Source organism: Schistocerca cancellata, chromosome 2 (assembly GCF_023864275.1).
Source record: "Schistocerca cancellata isolate TAMUIC-IGC-003103 chromosome 2, iqSchCanc2.1, whole genome shotgun sequence".
Lineage (NCBI taxonomy): Eukaryota > Metazoa > Arthropoda > Insecta > Orthoptera > Acrididae > Schistocerca > Schistocerca cancellata.
In genome coordinates, this window is record NC_064627.1 from 899,998,760 (window position 1) to 900,026,558 (window position 27,799).

General features: G+C 42.0%; 1 protein-coding gene across 1 annotated transcript in view; it reads right to left on the bottom strand.

Annotated features, from left to right (window-relative positions):
* LOC126162838 (brefeldin A-inhibited guanine nucleotide-exchange protein 3) overlaps nt 1–27,799 on the bottom strand; it is a 294,784-nt gene that overhangs the window by 152,763 nt on the left and 114,222 nt on the right. The window contains exon 11 of the mRNA XM_049919600.1: nt 6,715–6,822. Within this exon, the coding sequence (XP_049775557.1) occupies nt 6,715–6,822 (108 nt within the window). The remainder of the gene's footprint in view (nt 1–6,714; nt 6,823–27,799) is intronic.

Sequence of the window (27,799 nt, forward strand, 5' to 3'; positions counted from 1 at the left end):
TGTCACACTTAACCATTGGTCTTGAGCCAGAATTCGACAACAGAAGATATATGTTTCCAAAACAGTGATCACATGCAGCAGGCACTGGATTTGCTCCCAGTCACAGCAAAGTTCATAGAGGAAGCCTCTTGGCAAAATCCACTGCTCCCACAGGTGTCCCAATTTGTGCCACAATCTTGGCCCAAACAGCTGCCCACTATGAAATCAAGCCCGCTCTGCAATTTTTTCCTTCTTTGTAATTGGCTGGTGGTGGTTGATTGAACACTCCTCCTTAGTATGAATTCGGATAAAGTCCGAATTATCATCCCTTCAGTCTTACAGTCCCGAATTATTGCTCTTCTCCACCATGACCACTAGTGCATAACATGCATGAAAATGCTAGCAAGGTGTTTTGTCTACTGGTTAGTCACTGCCTCAGCAATTAAGAAGCTTGTCTGTGGGTGCAAGCAGGGTGCCAAGCATCATGCAGCCCAACACAAATTTTTGCTCCGTCGCCCACTCCTCATCAGTCATGGGACCGCATCCACATCAGTTTTGCAAGTCCTTTCTGTCATTCCATGTGAGGAGTAGTGGTGGATGCACTGTCAAATTACCACATGTCACGCGCTTGTGCTCCATCTTGACAAACGCTAATGTGCTGACTCTAACACAGATTTCTGCAGTCAAAGGATTTCCATGGATGATCATCGCCAACAATGGCCCATTGTTCTCTAATTTCTGCATCCAGAACGGTATTGCATAATTTCACTTCCAATCGAATGGTTAGGCAGAATGTATGGTGCGTACATTAGAATGCAATTAGTAAAGTGCTTGGCAGACTTCCCTGCTGACACGGCATTGCCTCTGCTCCTAAGCATCTACAGGACCAACCCGCTGAACAGCCAGACCCAAACAGAGGTTCTCCGCAGGTGACACCTCCGATACTGCTACACCTGATCCAGGGCCTGCAGTGTGGCCATGCCCTTCACAATATCACAATATGCTGTGGGCAATCCAATCTGGGCACACACATTTGGTCAGTCTGGGATGGGTGCAGGCTACGATTCAGAAGATGCTCAGCCTGTGAATGTTCAAGGTGGATGCTGGTGGAATGTCACATCTCCCACCATCGGAATCAACTATGCCCGCCCTCATTAGGGCAACAGCCCACTGCAGTGGATACTGTTGGAGAGACCTGCGGAAGGAGCTGCCCCCCCCCCCCCCCCCCCCCCTCTTGGGGCCAGACACCATGGAGGCTCCTTCCCTGGATGTGCTAGTGGGCATCAATAATGTTGAGATGGAGCCACTGCTGGCTCCAGATCCTCAACCAGTGTCCGAAGGCAGCTGCCCAGGCACCAGCTGCTCATCAAAGCACTGGTCAAACATTCCTCTGTCATTGTTGCCTCCATCTCTTGTCACAACATGGTCCTAAGATGCCCCAGATTTGGAATTTTCATTGCAGCCTGCACACTATCATCTGGGCCACTTCTGCCTGTATACTCTACCAGGCTAGAGACAGCAGATGGCCAATTTCTGAAAGGGCAACGCATCTTCAGATGCTGGTGAGCTGATGGAAGCCACAGCTGTCAGTGTGCAGCTGCTGTTGCACTGCTGCCAACACCACTGTCATCAATGTCGGGCCACCTCAGTGGATTGTGTCGCTGGTGCTAACCTTCCGTAAGGAATGATTCAGCTGGCATGGTCCTTCTTTTTTGCATGTCAACACCTGTGGCACCAAATACATGGAAGAAGGGTGGAATGTGACACTCCACTTGCGCAATTCACTACCTCAGCATTTGTATCTGGCACCAGCACCTAGCAAAGCAAGTGTGTCACTGTTGCCTGCGACCAGTGACGCAGCTGGCACATACGAACATGTCGGGCCATGGCCAGTGAGGTCTCGTCCACTTGCACCTTCTCTGACACACAGAAATGTTCTCGAGTCGGACTAGCTCTGTGTTGGTGTGCTTTCAGTTGTCAGTGATAGGCCTCTGTATGTGGTCAGTTAATAGTTGTTTTAATGTTTCTTTAACTTTGTCATTATTCATCATGCAATTATCAGTCAACATAATTTATGTGTATGTAGCGGTTGTCAATAAGGAGCACAGATACAGCAGAAGCAATGATGAAAAACTTGTTTTTGCCAAGATGTGTAAAATACATAGAAAAGTACAAACTATTAAGTTTCAGGATTCAGAAAATCAGTACTGTGTTCACGAGTATGAATTAGTAAAAAGTAAGAACTTAATCAGGTGGAAACAAAAGATAAACAAAAGAAGAGAAATTAAACAAAGAAAAAAAAAACTGATCAAAATTATATGAAATTCTGTATTGGGCTTACAATTACAGGTGCACTAGAAAAGAATGTGCTCATAAACAAATGGGCTACATATTTCCAAGACAATTGTGTATAATGATGTGATATGGAATGGTGTTTGGTGGGGCTGTCAGTAATGATTTCATGCAGTCAAGGAAATTTTTTCTAGATAATTGATTGAAGTTAGAAAGCGATAGAGCACAGTATTTAGCTAATCATGTCAGAAAGGGTTCCTGGACTTGTTAAAGTCCACAAGCAGAGGGTCCCAATACACCACAGAGTCAACAAAAATCAGGGCTCCAACATACTTACTGGCCAAATGCCTGTAAGCTCAGTCTTTACATGGACAAATGCCCACATCTCATCCATTACTCCCTTGATTTTGTACTACACCTAAAGAATTCTATGCAGAAAGATTATGACATACTTGTGATCTTTGATGTCTTTTACTCTTTACCGAAGTTCCTGTACAACAAACTTTGGAAATCATTGGTTAAATATTTGATCTGAACATCACAAATGTTTTTACAAAGATTTTATCACTGACTTCCTCTTTGACAGTGCTTACTACGAAGAATGAAAGAGTTTCCATTGACACTCTGCTCTCACCAGTGGTTTACTTTGCACAACAAAACACTCCAGCGGAGCATAACAGGATGAAAATCTAAGTACAGGACATTCAAAACTAATATTTCCAAAAGTGTTTCAAAATTAATAACACTCTAAGCACATTCCTCTGCCTGCTTTGCAGATGACATGCTGGTAAACAATAAAATGATATAAATGCAAGCAAACGTTTAGAAACCTACTTTCACAATTAATGTAATTGCAAGTAATGTATCAAAACAGAACATAAAACACATGTTATAGTTTTTAAGGTTAAGATAGGAAAACAACCCAGAATTTAGTACAGTATTTTTCCAAGAAATAAATCAAGGCTTGTGGAAGATACAAACAGATGTCAACATTTGTTTGGGTGCATAGAAAAAAGAAATATACTGTGTTTTTCAGACAGTGGAGCTTAAAAATCCAAATTTATAATACAAACATGAAAAAAAACATCAACAATAGCTTCCAACCTCAGCAAGTTGATTAATGGATGACCTTGGACAATGTAATGCTGAAATATACCAAATCTCTACAAAGTGGAAAACAGTGTATTGGTAAAAGGGCAATAGCTTCCAACCTCAGCAAGTTGATTAATGGATGACCTTGGACAATGTAATGCTGAAATATACCAAATCTCTACAAAGTGGAAAACAGTGTATTGGTAAAAGGGCAATAGCTTCCAACCTCAGCAAGTTGATTAATGGATGACCTTGGACAATGTAATGCTGAAATATACCAAATCTCTACAAAGTGGAAAACAGTGTATTGGTAAAAGGGTATACAGAGTAGAAAGATTGTTTCCATAAACACTAGTGGTACACCTATTAACTTCAGCCTAGCATGTCAGCAGTTGCAGAGCACTATTTGTCCAAATTAAATGCTATGGAATAACAGGATTTTGGTACAGACATTCAAAACTAGAACTGTGTGAAAAGAGGAGGGAATAAAAGCCACTTGCATGGCCCCAGGAGATCGGTTCATCAAGGTACCTGATAATGGGGCAAGGTACTAAACAAAATATTGTGCCCCCGTTGAGTACAGAGTACCAGCTTTACATCAATGGACTGTTCTGTCAACTGCATTTTTCCTTTTAAGACTCCAACTGGGAGTTTTATACCACAATAATGATCACCAGCCAACTTTGGACAACCTACAATAACCAAATGTATTGCAATTACAAGAAACCACAACACTTTCGCAAAAGATTGACAACTGTCCTCCAAATAATTAAATGAAGAGTGTAATATCACACAGTGAGACAGTTGGCCCAAACTATATACAAGTTACAGAAAACTCTGAGCACAGTAAGACGAAATTTAAGCTTATTTAAATATTATCCGTTAGCAGCTGTCAAAGATAAGACTTCTTTCAATATTTTCTTATTTACTTCTGTTAATGGATTTACTCATTTATTTATTTATTGATCCCATGAAATACCATGCAGGCTGTCCAATTAATGCTTTTCCTTATGCAGTATATTATTAACAATAACTGAATTTTTCATCAGTGTTTAGCAGAACATGACAACAGAATTAAATGATAAACACAATCTCAAAGTTCTGCAAAATATTATTTATTTGGTCACAAACTGTATTTCAGCTAGTTGAGCCACTGAACAGATGACAACTGTACGCCGCAAACACAGGTGACATGTCATGAAACTTATTACACACACATTAATTATACAGAAGATACAAAATACGATGAAATGTAGTGTGTTTGAAGAGGAAAGTATTACATTTTTATGTCATGTGTATTACATTTTTATGTCATGTAGAAACACATTTAACTAAAAACGAAAAATAAAGGGTTCCCCCATCCCAGAACTGTCATCTTTCTAATTTTCTTAACAGCATGTAAAACTTCGCAATCTACATTGTTTGGGTGTTTTCTGTTAAAGATCTTTTGCAAAGTTTAATTGTCTTTCCTAGACTCCAGCTCTCTCATGTTCTAACAACCTAATTGCCACAGTTCTGACTGCTGACCAACACATACTTTTCCATGGTGCTTGCATGTGTTTTTGTACACACAATTCTGTGTCAAAGATAGCAATTTGTCTTTAGTACTGAATAAGAGTTTCATATGCTGTTATTGTAAAACACAGGTCTGCAGCTCTGAGGATTTAACTTTTTTGTGGGGCTATCTGAAATTTTACCAACATATACGATGGTGCACCAGTTTTTGTGGCTACTGCCTGGTTCCTGTTGTCAATCTACACAAGTGGTGCAGTTTTACACTTTTCTTTTTTAAAGAATGTTACCAGTCAGGGCAGAGCTACAGCCACCATCAATGGAAGAGATATACAGGGTGTTTTAAAATGAATGACCTCATCTTGGATGGTAATAATTATGAAACATGGGACGGAGCAGCAAGGAAATGTGTGTTGTTTGAATGGGCTTGGCCTAGAGTTTTGGAAAATCACCAGTAGATATCACTCAATGCGTCTTCTCTGTTTGCAGTCAGTCACAATTATGATGGCATCTGCTCAACAGAACATGTTTTGTGTGCTACAGTTTATAAAGAGTGAGTCAGTGATTTCATTCCAGTGTGCTTTTCATCTGCTTTTTGGCACTGATCCACCTGCACCCAAAAACATTCACCAGTTGTATCACCAGTTTGAAGAGACAGGATGCTGGTGCAAAGGCCCCTTCTTTCTTTGAGGCATATACAGTGACTGGAATGCGCTTAAAATGCTCCAGAATTGGCATTTTCCACAATTTCAGGAGGACTTTAACGACTTCATTTTCTTGACGACTTCATTTTCCAATAGGATGAAGCTTCACCATACTGGCACACCATTGTACATCATATCCTCAACACTTGAGAGGGTACACGGGACCCCAAGACACTTCCCTGCGTTCTAAGATCACCACACAAGACTCCATGCAATATTTTCTTGTGGAAATATGTGAAGGAAGTGTGTTCATCTCTCCTTTACCACATGACACAGAAGAAGTGAAGAACAGAACAACAGCCCCATAACTTCTGTAAAAATATTATGAAAAGGATAGTTGCCACTCACCATGTAGCAGATTTATAATGAATTTAGCTATCATCTAGATGTTGTTTGTACTGCTGGTGGTGGACATACTCAGTATTTGTAACAGCACAGCCAAAACTTAAAAATTTTGTATTTTGCTATTAATCCAATGTTTGTAGTACATTTTTACCAATACATATGGAGTTTTAAAACAGGTCATTGATTTTGAAACATCTTGTATTAGTAATTTATATATTATATCTATCAACTTCTTTTATCAAGTATTTCTTGCCTTTGAATTACTGTGAAGTTGTTAAACCACCTTCCTCTGCTCAGAAACAAATATAAAGACTAAATTTACAGTGAAGAAGTACATATAAAAATTTATAAAATATACCCCAGTGATAATGCATAGCACATGAGCTGCAAAGTTTGTGATGGGAAACAATCTTTTGGACAAGAAGATAATGTACTGTGCAAAGAGAACTCTTTTGAAACAAATGAAAAGGAATAATTGAAGGACCAAAGAAGGAATAAACTGAAAAACAAGTTAAAGAAATAACACAGAAAAATAATGCGCCTATATGCCATACTAAAAATTCAAATGCTTTGAGATCAATCTCATTTGTTTCACCCCTGGCAATCATTTGCATACATGAAAAATACAAACTTCACTGACGTTAGGAGTCCACATTAAACCTTAGCTCTCCCTCCACCTCGCTGGGTAAGCCAGTTGAGGTTGAGGACATCTTCAATCTCAGGTGTTAGCTCACACTCCACTCTACAATTCATTTTACTTTTTACATGTACATCAAAAAAGTTGTATTACCCTGGGAAATGGCATATCAGAATGATGCAATGACCTTGGAAGTTTCTCCAATCGCAGAGCCTCCTGCTGTTCTCTTTCCCTCTCTGCTGCGAGAACCATTTCATCAATCTGCAAAGAACAAAGATGAGACATTATTTTCTGCAAAATTTCTTTCAACGTAGTATTATGCTGTAAAATAATCTGAATTTGGTAACTTAAAGGAAGATGTAAATTTTCTTTGGTGATGCTTAGTCAGCTCTGGAATTATTTTTTGTACTTTGGAAAATATACTTTTAAATATTTATGGTTGATAATACACTGCCAGACAAAAAGGGTGAAGCTCCTAGGTGATGTCATCAGCCATCACTGTAGTGCCATACATAAACAAACCTTCAGCAGGTATGTAGATGACTAGAATTGCAATTCTCTGTGACAGATCAAACAGCCACCAGAGCACACTGATGTTGAGTGATCACTGGGGGAGGACACAGAGAGGCTGCATACTTGTGTGAGACAGCATTATCAGCACATGGCAGGGTTTGAAAAGAGCCTCATTGTGGGTCTCCATTTGGCCGGCTAGTTGAATCATGCAATATCCAGATTTGTGGGGCATTCAGCTGTGATAGTGGCCCAATGTTGGACTGCTTGGGAATGTGAGGGAAGGCATACTTTTCATCAAGGTTCCAATCCATAATGGGATTTTCACTCTGCAGCGGAGTGTGCGCTGATACGAAACTTCCTGGCAGATTAAAACTATGTGCCGGACGGAGACTCGAACTCAGGACTGAGTTCAAGTCTCAGCCCAGCACACAGTTTTAATCTGCCAGGAAGTTTCAAGGTTCCAGTTGACCACATCTGACCACCACAATGGATGCTCACTGTATTGTAAACCGTACACACTATAATTCCTTCATGTCTGTCACTGTCACTCAACACCACGTAATGGACTCTCTCTCTACAACATTCTGTGTTATCCTGAACCATTGGTCACAGATTAGTAACAACTGAACTGGGAAAGTTCATAGGCTGCTGTTAACACTAAAACACAAATACCTACATTTGAAGTAGTGCCTTGGCCAAGATGCATGGTCTGCTGGTGAATAGCATCACTTTGTGTTCAGTGATGAATTGCGGTTCTGCACGACCCCAGATAACCATCGTCATATAGTATGGCAGCAACATGGGGGAGAGTTCCAATTTTCCAATGTTTCGGAGAGGCACAGCAGTGTTATTTGTGGTATCATGGAGTGGGGAGACATTGTGTATGAGTTCAGATCACAGATTACAGCAATTGAGGGACTCTGAAAGCACAACAATATTTCAGAGATATCCTGTGTTCTCAGTGTACCTATCACACTACAGTATCATTGTGACACTTTTCAACAGGACATTGCTCATCCACACATAATATGTGCCTCCATGAACTGTCTGCATGATGCTGAAGTGCTCCCTGCAAGATCCCCAGATTTTTAGCTGACAGAACATGTTGGACCAACCTGGACGCCAACTCCATCCCAGTGCCAGTATCCAAAATATCAAGAATGAGTTACAACAGTTGATCACATACCCTATCAACATATTAAGTCTCATTTTGTTTCCTCCTTCCTTTCTGACTGCTTCACTTTCTTGCGAGGTAGTGTATATTAATTTATAAATGAAAATTTGTCCTTTTTTAACATCTTTGAGGATAGCTTAACTAAAGGTCTGTTGAATGAAAGATGAAATTAAAAACCAAACATATCAGTTCTTGTGCAATATACAATCAAATTTTTTCTTCAAATGTTTCACATCCATGAGAATATTCTCACTAGTTGGTAGAAAGCACAAAAAATTAATCAAATCTTCTTTAAAAGCTTCAAATGTACTTGATTTTGTTTTTAGAAACTTTATTTTTATTTATGCAAACATGAAAAGTTATAAAATACACACACACACACACACACACACACACACACACACACACACACACACACACATGCAAGCAGCCACAATAGCAACAAAAAATCATACAAATGAGAAACAAATCTACCATGACACTTCTAAACAAAATATCTGAAAAATAACCACACACATAGAATATTATAATAAGGAAGTAAGTAAATGTCACATTAACATGTGGCTTAACACCACAATCAATGACAAATGTACTGCATGCAAAAAAATCCTCAACATTTGTAAAAATTGTAACACTAAAAATATTACATGTGAATGAAATTGAGTTTTACACGATTTGTGATGTTTTTCAACATGATGTGGTATTGGTACATGAGGCACAACACTCATTAAAGTTTTTTTCTGTCTGGAAATTTTGTGTTCAGAGATGCAACTCAGCTATCTCAACAAAGTGCTGGATAAGTTGATGAAATTAGAAAAAAGTTGCAATGGTATTTGTAAGAAACTATACACTGATCACAAAACAGTCTTAAACCATTTAGCTAAGGCCATGTAGTAATAGACCAATTCCATATGATCTGATAATGGATCAAAATTTTATCTGTGAATAATGGCTGATTCAGAACAAAATTTTCTGTTTTTGAAAGATTTCATCATGAATGAAAAATTTCACAATGAACAACAATGATACAACAAAAACATGATTTTCAAAGCAAGAGAAAGCTCTGTGAAAAATAATATGATGTGGGATGCATCTACAGCACGTCACATTTGTTACCCAATTGTCAGGTGGATGCATATAAAAAGATGTACATTACTGTCATGGTTTTTATATGGTTTTGCAGTTATTCAAATACAAATATCCACACTGACACAAATACAACACTTCTGTCTAATGTTGAGAAGTAATACTCAAAATTGCTATCATAATTGATAAATAATACCTTATTTAGCAGTTGTAAGCAGAAAGAACATATTTAACATATGAAAAATGTTACTGCTTTATGTGAAAGGGGGAAGAGAGAATGAGTTGGTTAATCATTTATGTACCAAGAGCTCTTTCTCTCCATCCAAGAGCTCTTTCTCTCCATTGTCAAGAGCTGGAGAGAATAACCAATCAAGTTGGAGACATCAACCAGATCTGATCAATAAGGAAAGTGCCAGTCATCTTCTAACATATCAGAGCCACATCAATGTATTCCCAGTGCCCCCTGAAAAATTAGAACTTCTTTTTCGCGTTGATGCTTGTACCTTACAGTCCAGACCTTCTACCATTAGGTTACCATTCTATCCCCTCTTTAAAAAAACTCTCTTAATGGTGAAAAGTTGCCTGCAAAAAATAACTTAAGTGCTACAGCAACTGATTACATTCTCATCTCAATAATGGCAAAAAGAAATGCTGAGATGCCGGAATGAAGGTATAATACCTAAATTTGCCAGAATTATTCATTACATTGGGACAAAAACGGCCAACAACATTAAGAAGCTTGCTGGTTTTGCCCATTCGTTTTGCATGCAGAAACTGGATTTCATATCCAAGGATTTATTTTATTTGCATTTGGAAGAACTGGTGCTGCCATCTGCTGCGTCCTGGGAATGGGCTGACAGTTTGTCCTGGGCGATATCAGATAGGGTCTATGCAAAGGCTGTCAGCAGGCAATCTTCAAAGTTTCAATGGCTTTCTTCTCAGTCTAAAATAACAGATGATGTCACCCATGACACGTTGTAATTAATCCCACAACCAAACAACTGGACAATGCTACACGGGCACTATTACATTTTGCACCTACACCCAGAAATGTTCCCTTTACTAAATAAATTTCCGCAGTTGGACAAGTGGTGTCCAGGTTTCCTGAGGATCTAGCTGATGAAATTAGGCAAGAGGTCTCACATACGTTGCACTGGGTGCCATCCCCACAAAGTAACATCTTCTCACTTGAAAGAGGCACAATTCGGCCCATCAGAGAAGACCAGGATTTAGGAGTTCAAAAGCAGGCAAGGACAATGCAATGGTTCTTCTTTTGTGGGGCGATTATTTGGGTACAATGGATCTTTTACTTGTAGACTCGGCATACCGAAGATTACGGAATGACCAACTGAATGCATAAAATGCAAGATGCTTTCATTTTTGAAGAAGAGTTCATTATCTGATGATGTACGTAAAAAATTTCGATCTGACACTGCAGTCCCACCAAGATTATATGGTTTGCTAAGGAATACAATCAAGGAGTTCCTCTTCAGCCTATTGTCAGCAATCTGGATGCTCCTACTTACAGCTTGGCCAAGTTATTACGCATCCATTATCAGTCTCCCTGTTGGAAAATACAAACATCATATTTCCAATTATCTGGTTTTTATTCAGCGTTTGAAGTCTTTGTGTCTCAGTCCCATGGATTTGCTCATTAGTTTTGATGTTGTCTCTCTTTGTACCAGAGTTACTCTCAAAGATTCTTTGCAGTTAAATTGCAAATTGGCCAAAGAAACAACTAAGCTTTGTCACCATGTGTTGACATCCAGGTATTTTTTTATTTAATGACAATTACTTTGAACAAATGGACAGAGTGGCTTTGGGGAGTCCATTATCCTCCATAGTCACCAATTTTTTTATGGAAGATTTTGAGAACATGGCACTGAAGACGGCATTCTTAAAACCAAGTTGTTTTTGGAGATAAGTTGACGATACATGTATGGTAGGACCAGATGGGAGGGATGCTCTGGATTGTTTCCTACATCATTTTAATTGTCTGCACCCCAATATTAAGTTCACAGTGGAAGTTGAAAAGGATGGAAAACTTCCATTTTTAGATGTCGATCTACAGGAAGGATGATGGGACATTAGGACACAGTGTTTATTGTTAATCCATGCATACAGACCAATATCTTGATCCATCAAGTTGTCATTCATCATTCCAATGCAAAGAGGTCCTACATAGATGGTAAAAAGAGCTTATGCCACCTCAGATGTAGGTAGCTTGAAACAAGAACAGGATCATTTAAAAGCAGCGTTCAAGCAGAATGATTACACTGACAATCAGATCTGTTGTGCTCTACAGATTAGACCTTCATGGGAACCAACAGAAGAGAGAAGCAAATCCGTGCATTCCTACCTTTCTCAGTGAGCACATCTTCAAACACAGGAAGAATTTTACAGATATTTGATATTAAAAGTGTATTCCGTCCACCAGCTAAGACTAGAATGCTGCTGGGCTTAGTGAAGGATAATTTGGGTTTGAGGAAGTCTGGTGTTTACAAAATTCCCTGCCATTGCAGGAAAGTCTATACTGGACAAACGATTTATACAGTCCAGGATCGATGCCTGGAGCAGCATCATCACATGCACTTGAAACTTCCTGGCAGATTAAAACTGTGTGCCCGACCGAGACTCGAACTCGGGACCTTTGCCTTTTGCAGGAGAGCTTTCGCAGGAGAGCTTCTGTAAAGTTTGGAAGGTAGGAGACGAGGTACTGGCAGAAGTAAAGCTGTGAGTACCGGGTGTGAGTCGTACTTCGGTAGCTCAGATGGTAGAGCACTTGCCCGCGAAAGGCAAAGGTCCCGAGTTCGAGTCTCGGTCGGGCACACAGTTTTAATCTGCCAGGAAGTTTCATATCAGCGCACACTCCGCTCCAGAGTGAAAATCTCATTCTGATCACATGCACTTATTTCAGCCAGAAAAATCTGCATTTGCAGAACACTGTATTACTGAAGGACATAAAATGTTGTATGATGGGACACAAGTGGTTGCCACTGCATCGCATTTTTGAGACTGTGTAGTGAAAGGAGCTACTGAAATCCAGCTATCTGAGAATATTATAATCAGGTATAAACGATACCCTTTAAGTTAGAGTTGGAATATCCTGTTTTGTTTGACATTAAAAGACAATGGTCTCTGTTTTGGTCAGCAAAAAATGCCAACAGTGTTTGATATTGATTAATCATTTCCATGAGTTTTCACCACCAGTGCGCTGTTGTGCTTTGCGCTAGAGGGCTGTTACATTTGCACATGCACAGTGGACTTACAGGCAGTGTATAAATGAGCTGTCGCTGTGTGTTTGATTTCAGTTCTGGCGAGTTAGTGCTTACTCAACTCAACTGAAGATGGCACCCAGGTGGACCAAAGAAATATTGTGTCAAGATGATGTTATGTTCCGGCTGGGAACCCAATATGAATATCATGGCAAAAAGTAGTCGAACAAAAGACACATACAGTGTACTCTCGATTGTTTATGTGCAGATTATCCAGTTGCAGATTATTCATGTGTCAAAAATGTGCAATACTTTTCTCCAGTAAACAGCAATAAAAAAAAACTGCTGCATGACAATAAATGCCATTTCAACTGTTTAAATTACAGCTGCATGGCTGGCAACAGAGTACCATTTCCATTGTTATTAGCCAAACTCGGTCTTCTGCTGTTAACTAGCATGTAAGTGCCATCGAAGTAAGTTGAAAGAAATTTCTGAAAGAGATGATGGAGAAATGAAAGTAACATGTTGACATTAATACAAAAATTAGAATTAATTGAAAGATTTGAGGAGGAAACCACTGGGAAACTAACTGTTGATTATGATATTGGAAGGCAGACTGTTTGCGACATTAAAAATAATAAGCAGAAAATACTGGATTTTGTCAGGAAATGCGAGTCTAGTTCTGGCTCACCTGCATGAAAAAGCATGAAGGCATCTATATTTGATGAATTAGATGGTTATCTTTTGCAATGGTATAGCCAAAAACAAGCAGAAGGTGAAAACATACCTATTTCAGGTGCAGTGTATGTCATTAAAGCTAAATTTTTTCTTGGTTCTAGGGTTGGAGGAATTATTTAATGCTTCATTCAATCAAAGCATTAAAGTATACCACAGTTACCGTATTTACTCGAATCTAAGCCGCACTTTTTTTCTGGTTTTCGTAATCCAAAAAACCGCCTGCGGCTTAGAATCGAGTGCAAAGCAAGCTGAAGTTATGAAAAATGTTGGTACGTGCCACCACAGCTAACTTCTGCCGTCGAATATATGTAGCGCTATGCAGACATACTTTGTAGGCACAAAGATAAATACTGGCGCCAAAACCTCTGCGTCAGTAAATAAATTTTTTAAAAAGAAGTGGAAGACGAGCTTTTTTTTCTCCGCCGCGAGTTTCGACCACTGCATTTTCACACATTATCCAACGAAGTAAATACAAATTCCGTCTTGTTCATCTTCGAATGTGGGCACAATTTCAGTGTACTACGAAAATCTGACTGGCGAGACTGTTTGGGATGTTTGTCAATATGGCCAACTCTACGTTCTGAATTTTTTCCTATCTGCGAGAAGAGATGGTTACTAATAGGAACCTGATGAAATTTGAATCACATACAGTATTCTCTTCACCATAAGAATAATACGAATATAAACATTTTGCCATGTATTCTTTCGTGTTTGCTGCTATCTCATTTAAATCCTGTCTGCCTAATAAACTACGAAACTAGAGTGAGACAACAGCAAACGCGGAAGAATATACGTATCGTGTCATGTTTATATTCGTATTATTCTTATGCCTAATAGTGATGCAGTCAGAAATGAAGCAAGGCAAGTGACTAGATTTTTAAATCTAAGATGACTAATTTCTATGCAGAATTTGATGTAATAAAGAAGCGGCCGCAAAGATTTTCAAACGGAGAAAAATTTTCGCCTAACTCTCGTTCAGAACATGTTCTATCATACGCAGTCTATTATTTGATTCTTGTTGATCATTATCAAAGAAAGCAGCAGTGTAAGTAACAACAAATAGCAGTATCTTAACATTGTTTCGCTAATGACATGATTCCTCTCTTTTTTTTTTTTTTATTGTACGCAGCGGTAGCGCGCACAAAAGCAAGCCATGCCGCGAGCCGCGACAGGCCGTAAACACGCACTATCAGAATGCGACAAACAATGCACGACACAGTGCGGTAGTGCATTTTCAGCTTAAGAGTGACGCAAACACCTGTAACAAAGAAAACGGCACTTATCAGATCAAAGCAAAATAAGCAATCGATTCATACCAGACGAAGCACGTGAAAAAGGAAGGGTACCCGTATAAATACGGACGGAGCGCCTGACGCATAGCAATGGCTACGTGGTAAAGCTTAACTGCTAAGCTTACGACTCGAACCAAACTACTGTAGCTGTATCGTCATTCATTCGACCTAAATTGTGTCTCATATTACAATGGACCAACTTTGTTTCGATTTGGAGGTGCGGCCTAAAACTTTTCTCTCCCCTTGAATTTCGAGTCTCAAATTTCAGGTGCGGCTTAGATTCGGGAAATTTTTTTTTCCTTTATTTCGAGTCTCATTTTTCAGGTGCGGCTTAGATTCGAGTGTGGCTTAGATTCGAGTAAATACGGTAAGGATCTCGCTGCACATTATTACAACCAAAAAGGAGCATAGGTGGCCACTGAAATTTTCAAAACTGTTCCCCCACACATTTTGCACCAAAAGTTCAGTGATTTCTGGAAGAGAAAGGAAGAAATGATTTTAACCAACATGGCTGGGAGTGTCAGTGATCGTACTTGTAATAATTACTTATGAAACAGCAGTCACAATCGCAAAATATCATTTATTTAAGGTGACTGGTTTCAGCACATACAGTAAGCCATCTTCAAATTGATTGCACCATTTGCTGGAGCTGGTGACGCGGTGGGCAGCTGCATGTTGTCAAGAGCAGTTATTGTCTTGACAACAGGCAGTTGGCTGCCACAGGGATGCCATTAGAGATCGCTGCTGCAATAGGTGTCTCCAAATCACCACACAAATTTTTTCCAAATCATTGGGGAAAAAAAATCTCTCTTCATATGCCAAAATTTACTTAATCATGCAAATATCCTTGCTTCTTGACCCCACTGCTATGGTCAGCTAGCAACCTTCATCCACTTCCCTATGATAGCTAACACTTCTTTGGTCTCAGTCACCTTAAAACCATTTCCTCTCAAACATTTAATTTAATTCAGACAACACCACTACATGTACCTGTTTATATTCTCTGTTATTGATTTTGTTGCTCTGGGCAAAATGTTACATCTTCTTCTAATTTCTTCATTCAAATTCTCAAAATTCTTCTTCTAATTCACCACCACCACCACCACCACCATTATTTTTGGATATTATTACATAAACACTATATACAATCTGTCACCTTTTGGATGCATGTGTGAACTTTTACATTATAAAATATCTTCATTCACTGCTCTTGATATAAATGCAATGGACCTGCTATTCAGTGGCACTGAACCATGTCATTAGACTTCTTTACCTTGTAGCGATGTTCGAGTGCTAGAAGGAAGCTCCGATATATTCAAGCTCCTAAATGACAAGCTCACTTCTGCATGAACTCTTCTGTATTGACAACAGACTCTTGATACTTTACTAATCTGATTACAGATCTTTCATAATGTGTAGCTCTCAATAGGTCACAACATGTATGTGTAACAACATGATATTTCAGAGCAAGAGAGAGATCTCCTCTATGTCTTCAACGGTTCGGGAATTTAAAATGTCGACTGCACACTTGGCTCCATAGCCTCCAAGGCACCACCAAGCCTCCAAGGCACCATCAAGCCATGAAACCCACAGAACAAGTGCTCTGCCCTGCTGGTTGAGAGGTTTATTTGTCTGGCACATTGTTGATGTCTGGATCTGACGTCTTTTACACACCTTGTGCACATATATCAAATTAAATTGCACACAGTGGGATATTCAACAGTTATCAACTACGTAAAATAACCTTTCAGGTTTGCACAAATATTTTTCAAGACCCAGAATGGTCAGAAGTGGAATATGTTATCCCACAGGATAGACATGTTACTCCCACATTATGTATGTCAGTTAAAAATATCTTAAACTGTTAGTTATCAGCTTGAAGATTTCGTATAAAGTTTACAGCTTTTACGAATACTCTCATCACATGATCCCACTTCAAGTTTTTGTTGAAGCATTGTATAATGAGGCTGGAATGCTGTTTAAACTTCCTGTTTCATTTTAACATACAGAGTACCTCCACATCAAACGCACTTCTAACTTCTTCATTGGTCATACTTTTTTATTTGATCTATGCCAGTTTTAGTTCTTTAATAGTGCCGCACACCTTTTTCGAATAAATCCTGATCTGGTTGTAACCTTCACATTGAAGAGTGGCAACTATTCAGTTATTAGAAAGTTATTGTCAATACCTGTAATAAAAATAACAAATTGTGCCAAATTACAAACATTTGTACTCTCGTCCATAGTGAGAGAAAAGACAATAAATTTACTAGCACTTTCTCCAAACATAGTTTTCATTCATTATCTATGTCTTCTACTCTATTTGTAACTGATGTGAGATTGTTTTGACTCCTGATAACTTTACTGGTCACACCTTTTCAATAATGGACTTCAATAACATAGGTTGTCGCCAACTGTGTGACAATATATGACCTACAAAATATGTCTATTGTCTCAGAAACATGACAAGTGGTTCACAAAGAAACAAAGTTTTACTTTATTTTCTTTCTTTCTCACATCAGATTAGTATTTTGTCATAATAACAGATGAACACCTTTTCATATGTAGAAATTTGTGACGTCTCTTTAAATTGTATTTCTTCAAAACAAACACTCTACCTCGACAAATTAAAGAATGTGGGTTATTCTTACATTGTACAAAAATGAATATTTCTGTCCACTGTGCATTAAAGACACTCTACTCATTTTCTGTTTCCCTATTGTTAGAAATATTGGACAGAAACATGCTTATTTTTCATGACTTGAAACATATATTTCAACCTGAATTTTCTGTACAGATGTGGTCACTGCTCAACGCAACATTTCAAATATAGTAATAACAGTGATGATTAACACTCACCTAGTGTTCTTGATGGCTAAAGCAACTGGTGAAAAGAAACTGACACCTGAAGAATAGATGCATTTTAGGTCACTATGAATCAACCCTCATATGCTGCATGACAACTACCGAATAACATTAGAGCTAGGTCAGCCTTTGTGTCCCTGTATCAGTCACAAGAACACTGGCATCACTGCATTGCATTGAGATTGGCTATATAAACAGTGTCATACAGCATAATCAACCAGCTCCTGGTACTAACTGCTTGTTTTGAAATGTATTTTCTTGTAGGAAAAGTGAATAAAACCTCTAGTAGTTTTGTGATAGGTCAACAGGCTGCACACATGTGGGGTCAGGGGCCACATGCAGCCAGTGAGTTATGGACTATTGCCCCAAAGCAAATAGCAAGGGAGGACCAAAGGTCAGTAAAAATAATGTTTTATGAAGCATAGAAAAGAAACTGGATCATTTGCAATGGTTCCTCATAGGATTCTATTGTGCTGCCAACCAAAATCATCATAATGCTCACTGGTGGAACTTCATATTCTGATGTGTTGGTCATACTTTCCTTCACAAAAATTGTCTTCTGCCTCTGAAGCAGTTTCATTAGTATATATATAGTTATAACAGAAGGAAACATTCCACGTAGGAAAAATATACCTAAAAACAAAGATGATGTGACTTACCAAATGAAAGTGCTAGCAGGTCGACAGACACACAAACGAACACAACCATACACACAAAATTCAAGCTTTCGCAACAAACTGTTGCCTCATCAGGAAAGAGGGAAGGAGAGGGAAAGACGAAAGGATTTGGGTTTTAAGGGAGAGGGTAAGGAGTCATTCCAATCCCGGGAGCGGAAAGACTTACCTTAGGGGGAAAAAAGGACAGGTATACACTCGCACACACACACATATCTATCCGCACATACACAGACACAAGCAGACATTTGTAAAGGCAAAGAGTTTGGGCAGAGATGTCAGTCGAGGTGGAAGTACAGAGGCAAAGATGTTGTTGAAAGATAGGTGAGGTATGAGCGGCACCAAATTGAAATTAGAAATTAGCGGAGATTGAGGCCTGGCGGATAACGAGAAGAGAGGATATACCGAAGGGCAAGTTCCCATCTTCGGAGTTCTGACAGGTTGGTGTTAGTGGGAAGTATCCAGATAAACCGGACGGTGTAACACTGTGCCAAGATGTGCTGCCCGTACACCAAGGCATGGTTAGCCACAGGGTGATCCTCATTACCAACAAACACTGTCTGCCTGTGTCGATTCACGCGAATGGACAGTTTGTTGATGGTCATTCCCACATAGAATGCGTCACAGTGTAGGCAGGTCAGTTGGTAAATCACGTGGGTGCTTTCACACGTGGCTCTGCCTTTGATCGTGTACACCTTCCGGGTTACAGGACTGGAGTAGGTGGTGGTGGGAGGGTGCATGGGACAGGTTTTACACCGGGGGCGGTTACAAGGGTAGGAGCCAGAGGGAAGGGAAGGTGGTTTGGGGAGTTCATAGGGATGAACTAAGAGGTTACGAAGGTTAGGTGGACGGCGGAAAGACACTCTTGGTGGAGTGGGGAGGATTTCATGAAGGATGGATCTCATTTCAGCGCAGGATTTGAGGAAGTCATATCCCTGCTGGAGAGCCACATTCAGAGTCTGATCCAGTACCGGAAAGTATCCTGTCACAAGTGGGGCACTTTTGGGGTTCTTCTGTGGGAGGTTCTGAGTCTGAAGGGATGAGGAAGTGGCTCTGGTTATTTGCTTCTGTACCAGGTCGGGAGGGTAGTTGCGGGATGCGAAAGCTGTTTACAGGTTGTTGGTGTAATGGTTCAGGGATTCCGGACTGGAGCAGATTCGTTTGCCACAAAGACCTAGGCTGTAGGGAAGGGACCGTTTGATGTGGAATGGGTGGCAGCTGTCATAATGGAGGTACTGTTGCTTGTTGGTGGGTTTGATGTGGACGGATATGTGAAGCTGGCCATTGGACAGTTGGAGGTCAACGTCAAGGAAAGTGGCATGGGATTTAGAGTAGGACCAGGTGAATCTGATGGAACCAAAGGAGTTGAGGTTGGATAGGAAATTATGGAGTTCTTCTTCACTGTGAGTCCAGATCATGAAGATGTCATCAATAAATCTGTACCACACTTTGGGTTTGCAGGCCTGGGAATCCAAGAAGGCTTCCTCTAAGCAACCCATGAATAGGTTGGCGTACGAGGGGGCCATCCTCGTACCCATGGCTGTTCCCTTTAATTGTTGGTAGGTCTGGCCTTCAAAAGTGAAGAAGTTGTGGGTCAGGATGAAGCTGGCTAAGGTAATGAGGAAAGAGGTTTTAGGTAGGGTGGCAGGTGATCGGCGTGAAAGGAAGTGCTCCATTGCAGCGAGGGCCTGGACGTGCAGAATATTTGTGTATAAGGAAGTGGCATCAAAGGTTACAAGGATGGTTTCCGGGGGTAACAGACTGGGTAAGGATTCCAGGCGTTCGAGAAAGTGGTTGGTGTCTTTGATGAAGGATGGGAGACTGCATGGAACGGGTTGAAGGTGTTGATCTACGTAGGCAGAGACACGTTCTGTGGGGGCTTGGCAACCAGCTACAATGGGGCGGCCGGGATGATTGGGTTTGTGAATTTTAGGAAGAAGGTAGAAGTTAGGGGTGCAGGGTGTCCATGGGGTCAAGAGGTTGATGGAGTCAGGTGAAAGGTTTTGTAGGGGGCCTAAGGTTCTGAGGATTCATGGAAGCTCCTATCCTTAATAAAAGTCCTCAATCTTTCCTCTCCTACATCCACACTGGCTGTTCAGAGCATCCTCCTACAGGCCAACTGCAAATTAGAACAGCATGCCACCCTCCACCTTAAAAAACTATCCAATCTCCTGGTTTCCCACCTCTGGAAAGGCAACTCACTCACCCTTCACAATCTTTCCAGCAAACCTCAACCTCCTCTCATTGCACACAAACCCAGTCTCTCCCATCTACTCAATCTCCCACTTCCAGCTCCACTCCCTCCAAAACCTCAAAATTCCAATCAACACAATCTGGAACCACAACACGCTAATTCAGTAGTTAACCTTTCCTCCAAATCTCTCTCCCAATCCGAAACCTCTGTCCTATCCAAAGGCCTCATCTTCAGCCCCACTCCCAGATTCAACCAAACAGCCCACGTCAAAGATTTACTGTCCTATACTCGTACTCTCTGCTGGAAATATCACTTTGCCACGAAGAAGAAAAATGATCCTAATCCTACTCCTAATGATACAACTCCCCAAGACACTAAACAAATTGAACCCTGCCTGGAACAGTTCCGTCCTCCGTCACAGTGGGACCCACCTCCTCTTCCTCAAAATCACTCCCTCCAAACCTTCCAGGAATTTCTGACTTCCAGCCTTGCCTCTCAATCCTTCATAAAAAACCTTAATCCTACTCCCAACATCACCACTGCTGAAGCCCAAGCTATCTGTGATCTGAAGGCTGACCGTTCCATCGTCATTCTTCCGGCGGACAAAGGTTCCATGACAGTGGTACTTGATCATCGGGGGTATGTGGCTAAGGGACTGCGTCAGCTTTCAGACAACACCACATACAAAGTTTGCCAAGGTAATCCCATTCCTGATGTCCAGGCGGAGCTTCAAGAAATCCTCAGAACCTTAGGCCCCCTACAAAACCTTTCACCTGACTCCATCAACCTCCTGACCCCACCGACACCCTGCACCCCTACCTTCTACCTCCTTCCTAAAATTCACAAACCCAATCATCCCAGCCGCCCCATTGTAGCTGGTTACCAAGCCCCCACAGAACGTGTCTCTGCCTACGTAGATCAACACCTTCAACCCATTCCATGCAGTCTCCCATCCTTCATCAAAGACACCAACCACTTTCTCGAACGCCTGGAATCCTTACCCAGTCTGTTACCCCCGGAAACCATCCTTGTAACCTTTGATGCCACTTCCTTATACACAAATATTCTGCACGTCCAGGGCCTCGCTGCAATGGAGCACTTCCTTTCACGCCGATCACCTGCCACCCTACCTAAAACCTCTTTCCTCATTACCTTAGCCAGCTTCATCCACTCCAGAATTTCCTCTCCAACCTCAACTCCTTTGGTTCCATCAGATTCACCTGGTCCTACTCTAAATCCCATGCCACTTTCCTTGACGTTTACCTCCACCTGTCCAACGGCCAGTTTCACATGTCCGTCCACATCAAACCCACCAACAAGCAACAGTACCTCCTTTATTATGACAGCTGCCACCAATTCCACATCTAACGGTCACTTCCCTACAGCCTAGGTCTTTGTGGCAAACGAATCTGCTCCAGTTAGGAATTCCTGAACCATAACACCAACAACGCATTCCGCAACTACCCTCCCGACCTGGTACAGAAGCAAATAACCAGAGCCACTTCCTCATCCCTTCAAACTCAGAACCTCCCACAGAAGAACCACAAACGTGCCCCACTTGTGACAGGATACTTTCCGGGACTGGATCAGACTCTGAATGTGGGTCTCCAGCAGGAATACTACTTCCTCAAATCCTGCCCTGAAATGAGATCCATCCTTCATGAAATCCTCCCCACTCCACCAAGAGTGTCTTTCCGCCGTCCACCTAACCTTCGTAACCTCTTAGTTCATCCCTATGAACTCCCCAAACCACCTTCCCTACCCTCTGGCTCCTACCCTTGTAACCGCCCCTGGTGTAAAACCTGTGGCTAAACATGCCTTGGTGTACGGCCAGCACATCTTGGCACAGTGTTACACCGTCTGGGTTATCTGGATACTTCCCACTAACACCAACCTGTCAGAGCTCCGGAGATGGGAACTTGCCCTTCAGTATATCCTCTCTTCTCGTTATCCGCCAGGCCTCAACCTCCGCTAATTTCAAGTTGCCGCCACTCATACCTCACCTGTCTTTCAAAAACATCTTTGCCTCTGTACTTCCGCCTCGACTGACATCTCTGCCCAAACTCTTTGCCTGTACAAATGTCTGCTTGTGTCTGTGTGTGTGCGGGTGGATGTGTGTGTGTGTGTGTGTGTGTGTGTGTGTGTGTGTGTGTGTGTGTGTGTGTGTGTGTGTGCGCGCGCGAGTGTGTGCCTGTCCCTTTTTCCCCCTAGGGTGGGTCTTTCCGCTCCCGGGATTGGGGTGGCTCCTTGCCCTCTCCCTTAGGGCCCGCATCCTTTCATCGTTCACTCTCCTTCCCTCTTTCCTGATAGGGCGGCCGTTTGTTACGAGGGGTTGAATTTTGTGTGTACGTTTGTGTTTGTTTGTGTGTCTATCGAATTGCCAGCGCTTTTGTTTGGTAAGTCTGATCATCTTTGTTTATATAAGTGCTGGCAGGTCGATAGACACACAGGCATACTCACAGGGTTCGAGCTTTCGCGGCCCCCCGTTGCTTCGTTGGGGGATGGGGTGGGGGTGGGGGGGGAGGATGAGGGTATGTGGGTTTTGGGGAGAGGGTGGGGAGTTGTTCCAGTCCCGGGGGCAGGGGGACTTGCCTTGGGGGGAAGGGGGGACCAGTGTGCGCTCGCACGCACGCGCATATCCGTCCGCACGTGCGCAGACGCAGGCAGACATTTGTCTGCTTGTGTCTGTGTATGTGCGGATGGATATGTGTGTGTGTGCGCGAATGTATACCTGTCCTTTTTTCCCCCTAAGATAAGTCTTTCCGCTCCCAGGATTGGAATGACTCCTTACACTCTCCCTTAAAACCCACATCCTTTCATCTTTCCCTCTCCTTCCCTCTTTCCTGACGAAGCAACCGGGGGTTGCGAAAGCTCGAATTTTGTGTGTATGACCAGCCAGCGACCTGCCAGCACTTTTGTTTGGTAAGTCTCATCATCTTTATTCATATATATATATATACCTAAAAACAAAGATGATGTGACTTACCAAATGAAGGTGCTGGCAGGTCGACAGACACACAAACGAACACAAACATACACACAAAATTCAAGCTTTCGCAACAAACTGTTGCCTCATCAGGAAAGAGGGAAGGAGAGGGAAAGACGAAAGGATGTGGGTTTTAAGGGAGAGGGTAAGGAGTCATTCCAGTCCCGGGAGTGGAAAGACTTACCTTAGGGGGAAAAAAGGACGGGTATACACTCGCAAACACACACACACACACATTGACACCGGTGTGTCAGACCCACCATACTTGCTCCGGACACTGCGAGAGGGCGGTACAAGCAATGATCACACGCACGGCACAGCGGACACACCAGGAACCGCGGTGTTGGCCGTCGAATGGCGCTAGCTGCGCAGTATTTGTGCACCGCCGCCGTCAGTGTCAGCCAGTTTGCCGTGCCATATGGAGCTCCATCGCAATCTTTAACACTGGTAGCATGCCGCGACAGCGTGGACGTGAACCGTATGTGCAGTTGACGGACTTTGAGCGAGGGCGTATAGTGGGCATGCGGGAGGCCGGGTGGACGTACCGCCGAATTGCTCAACACGTGGGGCGTGAGGTCTCCACAGTACATCGATGTTGTCGCCAGTGGTCGGCGGATGGTGCACGTGCCCGTCGACCTGGGACCGGACCGCAGCAACGCACGGATGCACGCCAAGACCGTAGGATCCTACGCAGTGCCGTAGGGGACCGCACCGCCACTTCCCAGCAAATTAGGGACACTGTTGCTCCTGGGGTATCGGCGAGGACCATTCGCAACCGTCTCCATGAAGCTGGGCTACGGTCCCGCACACCATTAGGCCGTCTTCCGCTCACGCCCCAACATCGTGCAGCCCGCCTCCAGTGGTGTCGCGACAGGCGTGAATGGAGGGACGAATGGAGACGTGTCGTCTTCAGCGATGAGAGTCGCTTCTGCCTTGGTGCCAATGATGGTCGTATGCGTGTTTGGCGCCGTGCAGGTGAGCGCCACAATCAGGACTGCATACGACCGAGGCACACAGGGCCAACACCCGGCATCATGGTGTGGGGAGCGATCTCCTACACTGGCCGTACACCACTGGTGATCGTCGAGGGGACACTGAATAGTGCACGGTACATCCAAACCGTCATCGAACCCATCGTTCTACCATTCCTAGACCGGCAAGGGAACTTGCTGTTCCAACAGGACAATGCACGTCCGCATGTATCCCGTGCCACCCAACGTGCTCTAGAAGGTGCAAGTCAACTACCCTGGCCAGCAAGATCTCCGGATCTGTCCCCCATTGAGCATGTTTGGGACTGGTTGAAGCGTCGTCTCACGCGGTCTGCACGTCCAGCACGAACGCTGGTCCAACTGAGGCGCCAGGTGGAAATGGCATGGCAAGCCGTTCCACAGGGCTACATCCAGCATCTCTACGATCGTCTCCATGGGAGAATAGCAGCCTGCATTGCTGCGAAAGGTGGATATACACTGTACTAGTGCCGACATTGTGCATGCTCTGTTGCCTGTGTCTATGTGCCTGTGGTTCTGTCAGTGTGATCATGTGATGTATCTGACCCCAGGAATGTGTCAATAAAGTTTCCCCTTCCTGGGACAATGAATTCACGGTGTTCTTATTTCAATTTCCAGGAGTGTATATAAAGACAAAGAGTTATACGAGGGCAGTTCAATAAGTAATGCAACACATTTTCTTTCTGAAACAGGGGTTGTTTTATTCAGCATTGAAATACACCAGGTTATTCCCCAATCTTTTAGCTACACAACGCTATTTTTCAACGTAATCTCCATTCAATGCTATGGCCTTACGCCACCTTGAAATGAGGGCCTGTATGCCTGCACGGTACCATTCGATGTCGGAGCCAACGTCGTACTGCATCAATAACTTCTTCATCATCCGCGTAGTGCCTCCCACGGATTGCGTCCTTCATTGGGCCAAACATATGGAAATCCGACAGTGCGAGATCGGGGCTGTAGGGTGCATGAGGAAGAACAGTCCACTGAAGTTTTGTGAGCTCCTCTCGGGTGCGAAGACTTGTGTTGGGTCTTGCATTGTCATGAAGAAGGAGAAGTTCGTTCAGATTTTTGTGCCTACGAACACGCTGAAGTCGTTTCTTCAATTTCTGAAGAGTAGCACAATACACTTCAGAGTTGATCGTTTGACCATGGGGAAGGACATCGAACAGAATAACCCCTTCAGCGTCCCAGAAGACTGTAACCGTGACTTTTCCGGCTGAGGGTATTGTGGGGCGGCGAGTGGATAAGCAAATTTGCTTGTGAAATAAAGTTTGTTATTTAAATGTGGGAAAAACACTGCACTTCCCGGCTTTTGGAATGTTGTATAATGCTGTCTTTCGCCGTTCTCAACACTGGCTCTCTCTTTACTTTTTGGCACCCAGAAAGTGATTTAACGAAACGTGGAGCCTGTAATGAGAGTTCCTAGTGCCCACTTAACCTGAGAATATTATTATAGCTGCAGCTTATAGCTCTGAAAAAGTAGGAGATTGTTCGGGATTTCTAATCAAAACAATTTTCCAAAATAGTTGAGTATATTCTGAAATTCACTGATAACATCACAATTATCCCAACAGCCTAACAAACAGAGCAGTTCAGAGTCTAATTCGCTGATGCAACTATAAATGTCCGAATTGAATGTCAGAAGAATGCTCGCCAAAATTTTATGAGAAAATCTCATCAAACGCCACGCTAAAATGATTGGTAGAATGTCTGTCCCGCGACGGCACGTGAGAATACAACAACACGCAAACTGAAGCTAGACAATGAAAATCATTCCAAAAATAATCCTTCATTTGAAATGTTTTCACAGTTACGCGTATACATCGTAACTCAATACGGCACCCGAGGCAGTTTGTAGCAGCGCTACCGTAGCGAAGCGACTCCCGACACAGCTGACGTGCTATTCCGCGTCTGGAGAGAACTGGGGCCTTCCTTACTCGCGCAGTGCTCTTATATATATAGCCTCGGTGCGGACGGCTAAGAGAACGCCGGCTCTAACTTGGCTCTCACGACTGGCCGCTGGGCTAGTAACGCACCACTTCAAGTTACATAATAATTTATAGCTTCTTTTGCTGATGGCTTATGAAGCTGTTAATTTAATCGTGCATTTAGCACGCAGGTAAGTATTTATAATAAAATTATGACGTGGCTAAGTTAAATATCTTGGGCGAGAGAAATAATTAAGTTACGCTGCACGCAGCAGATAAGCTCTGAACTGGTCCTTTTGAGGTCCGCTATCGCTATAATTTTATAGGTATTCAAAAGAAACTTTTCACATCTTCATAGTCATAGCGGACCTCCAACCTATTTAAATCTAAACATCCTAGTCTTATTCATTAGCCTACTTAATCTATCTTGCTTCCTTCAGTTTTGAGATGAAAACCAGAAAATCATGAATTTCCACTAAAGTCTTAACCTGTGAAATCCAAAGTACTGTTTTTATTAAATCATTATGAAAGATGAGTCTAAATATAAATTTTGAAGTCTCTAGCTCCTTTCTGTTGCGCCAATTATTTTTTTAGAAAAACGTCCAAATTACAAAATGGCTGAAGTTATCGCACTGATATTTAATACACATTAATTTAGTATTATTCCTTACATGCTGGAAAAGTTTCAGATCATTTGCTTGAATTTTAAGGTATTGCGCAACATTTATGACGTCAGAGCTAGTTACAGCAGACTAGCTGGCACACAATGGAAACTGATGTGAATTTATTACAGCGTGAGTAGGCTGCTTCCCTACATCACCCTCTACTTAAATTTTTTTGTTTATGAATGTTAATGAATGAAAAAAAAATTTAATTACAAAAAGGGAAGCAAGAGTACAGTTTAACTCCCTATAAAAAATCAAAATTGAAATATAAACATGTAGAAACATTAAAGAAAACTGATTATCTACATTAATTATTTAAATTGTGGGCATGTTCACTGCCTTTTAAATAATGTCAGTACTCAAAATTTTAAGCGAAGTCACTGAAATATTTCGGCATACATATTGCCTTAGACCAACAAACACATAATAATTGAAAAATTATGAAAATCTTAGACCCATTAAATACATTAAATACACTTTTACATACACAAATTCAAAGAAAATAACATGATACATAAACAGATGATTATCTCTTAGCAGTCTTTTCTAAACCTGAAAGAAAATTCACAAATAATTTTTACACACGTGGTTGTAGCCGCTTTGGCTGGCGTCCTACACTTCCATTCACAAGGGTAGAGGAGGGGAAGTTGCTATGGTGTGCGTCCTTCACGTTCTCTCTAACTTACATGGGGAAAAGGGGAGGGTCACTGTGAGTTGTGTCCAAGTCACTCCACGCTTTCACGCAGCTACCAGGCTGCCATTATCTGGTTTGTCCTGTAGAACAAACAAAAGAGTGCCTCAGACTCTGTTCACTTAATATCAAAGGGTGAGTCACAATGAAATGGGGATATATACATTTTAACTTCCAATATATTACTGGAACAAAGTTAACAGAACT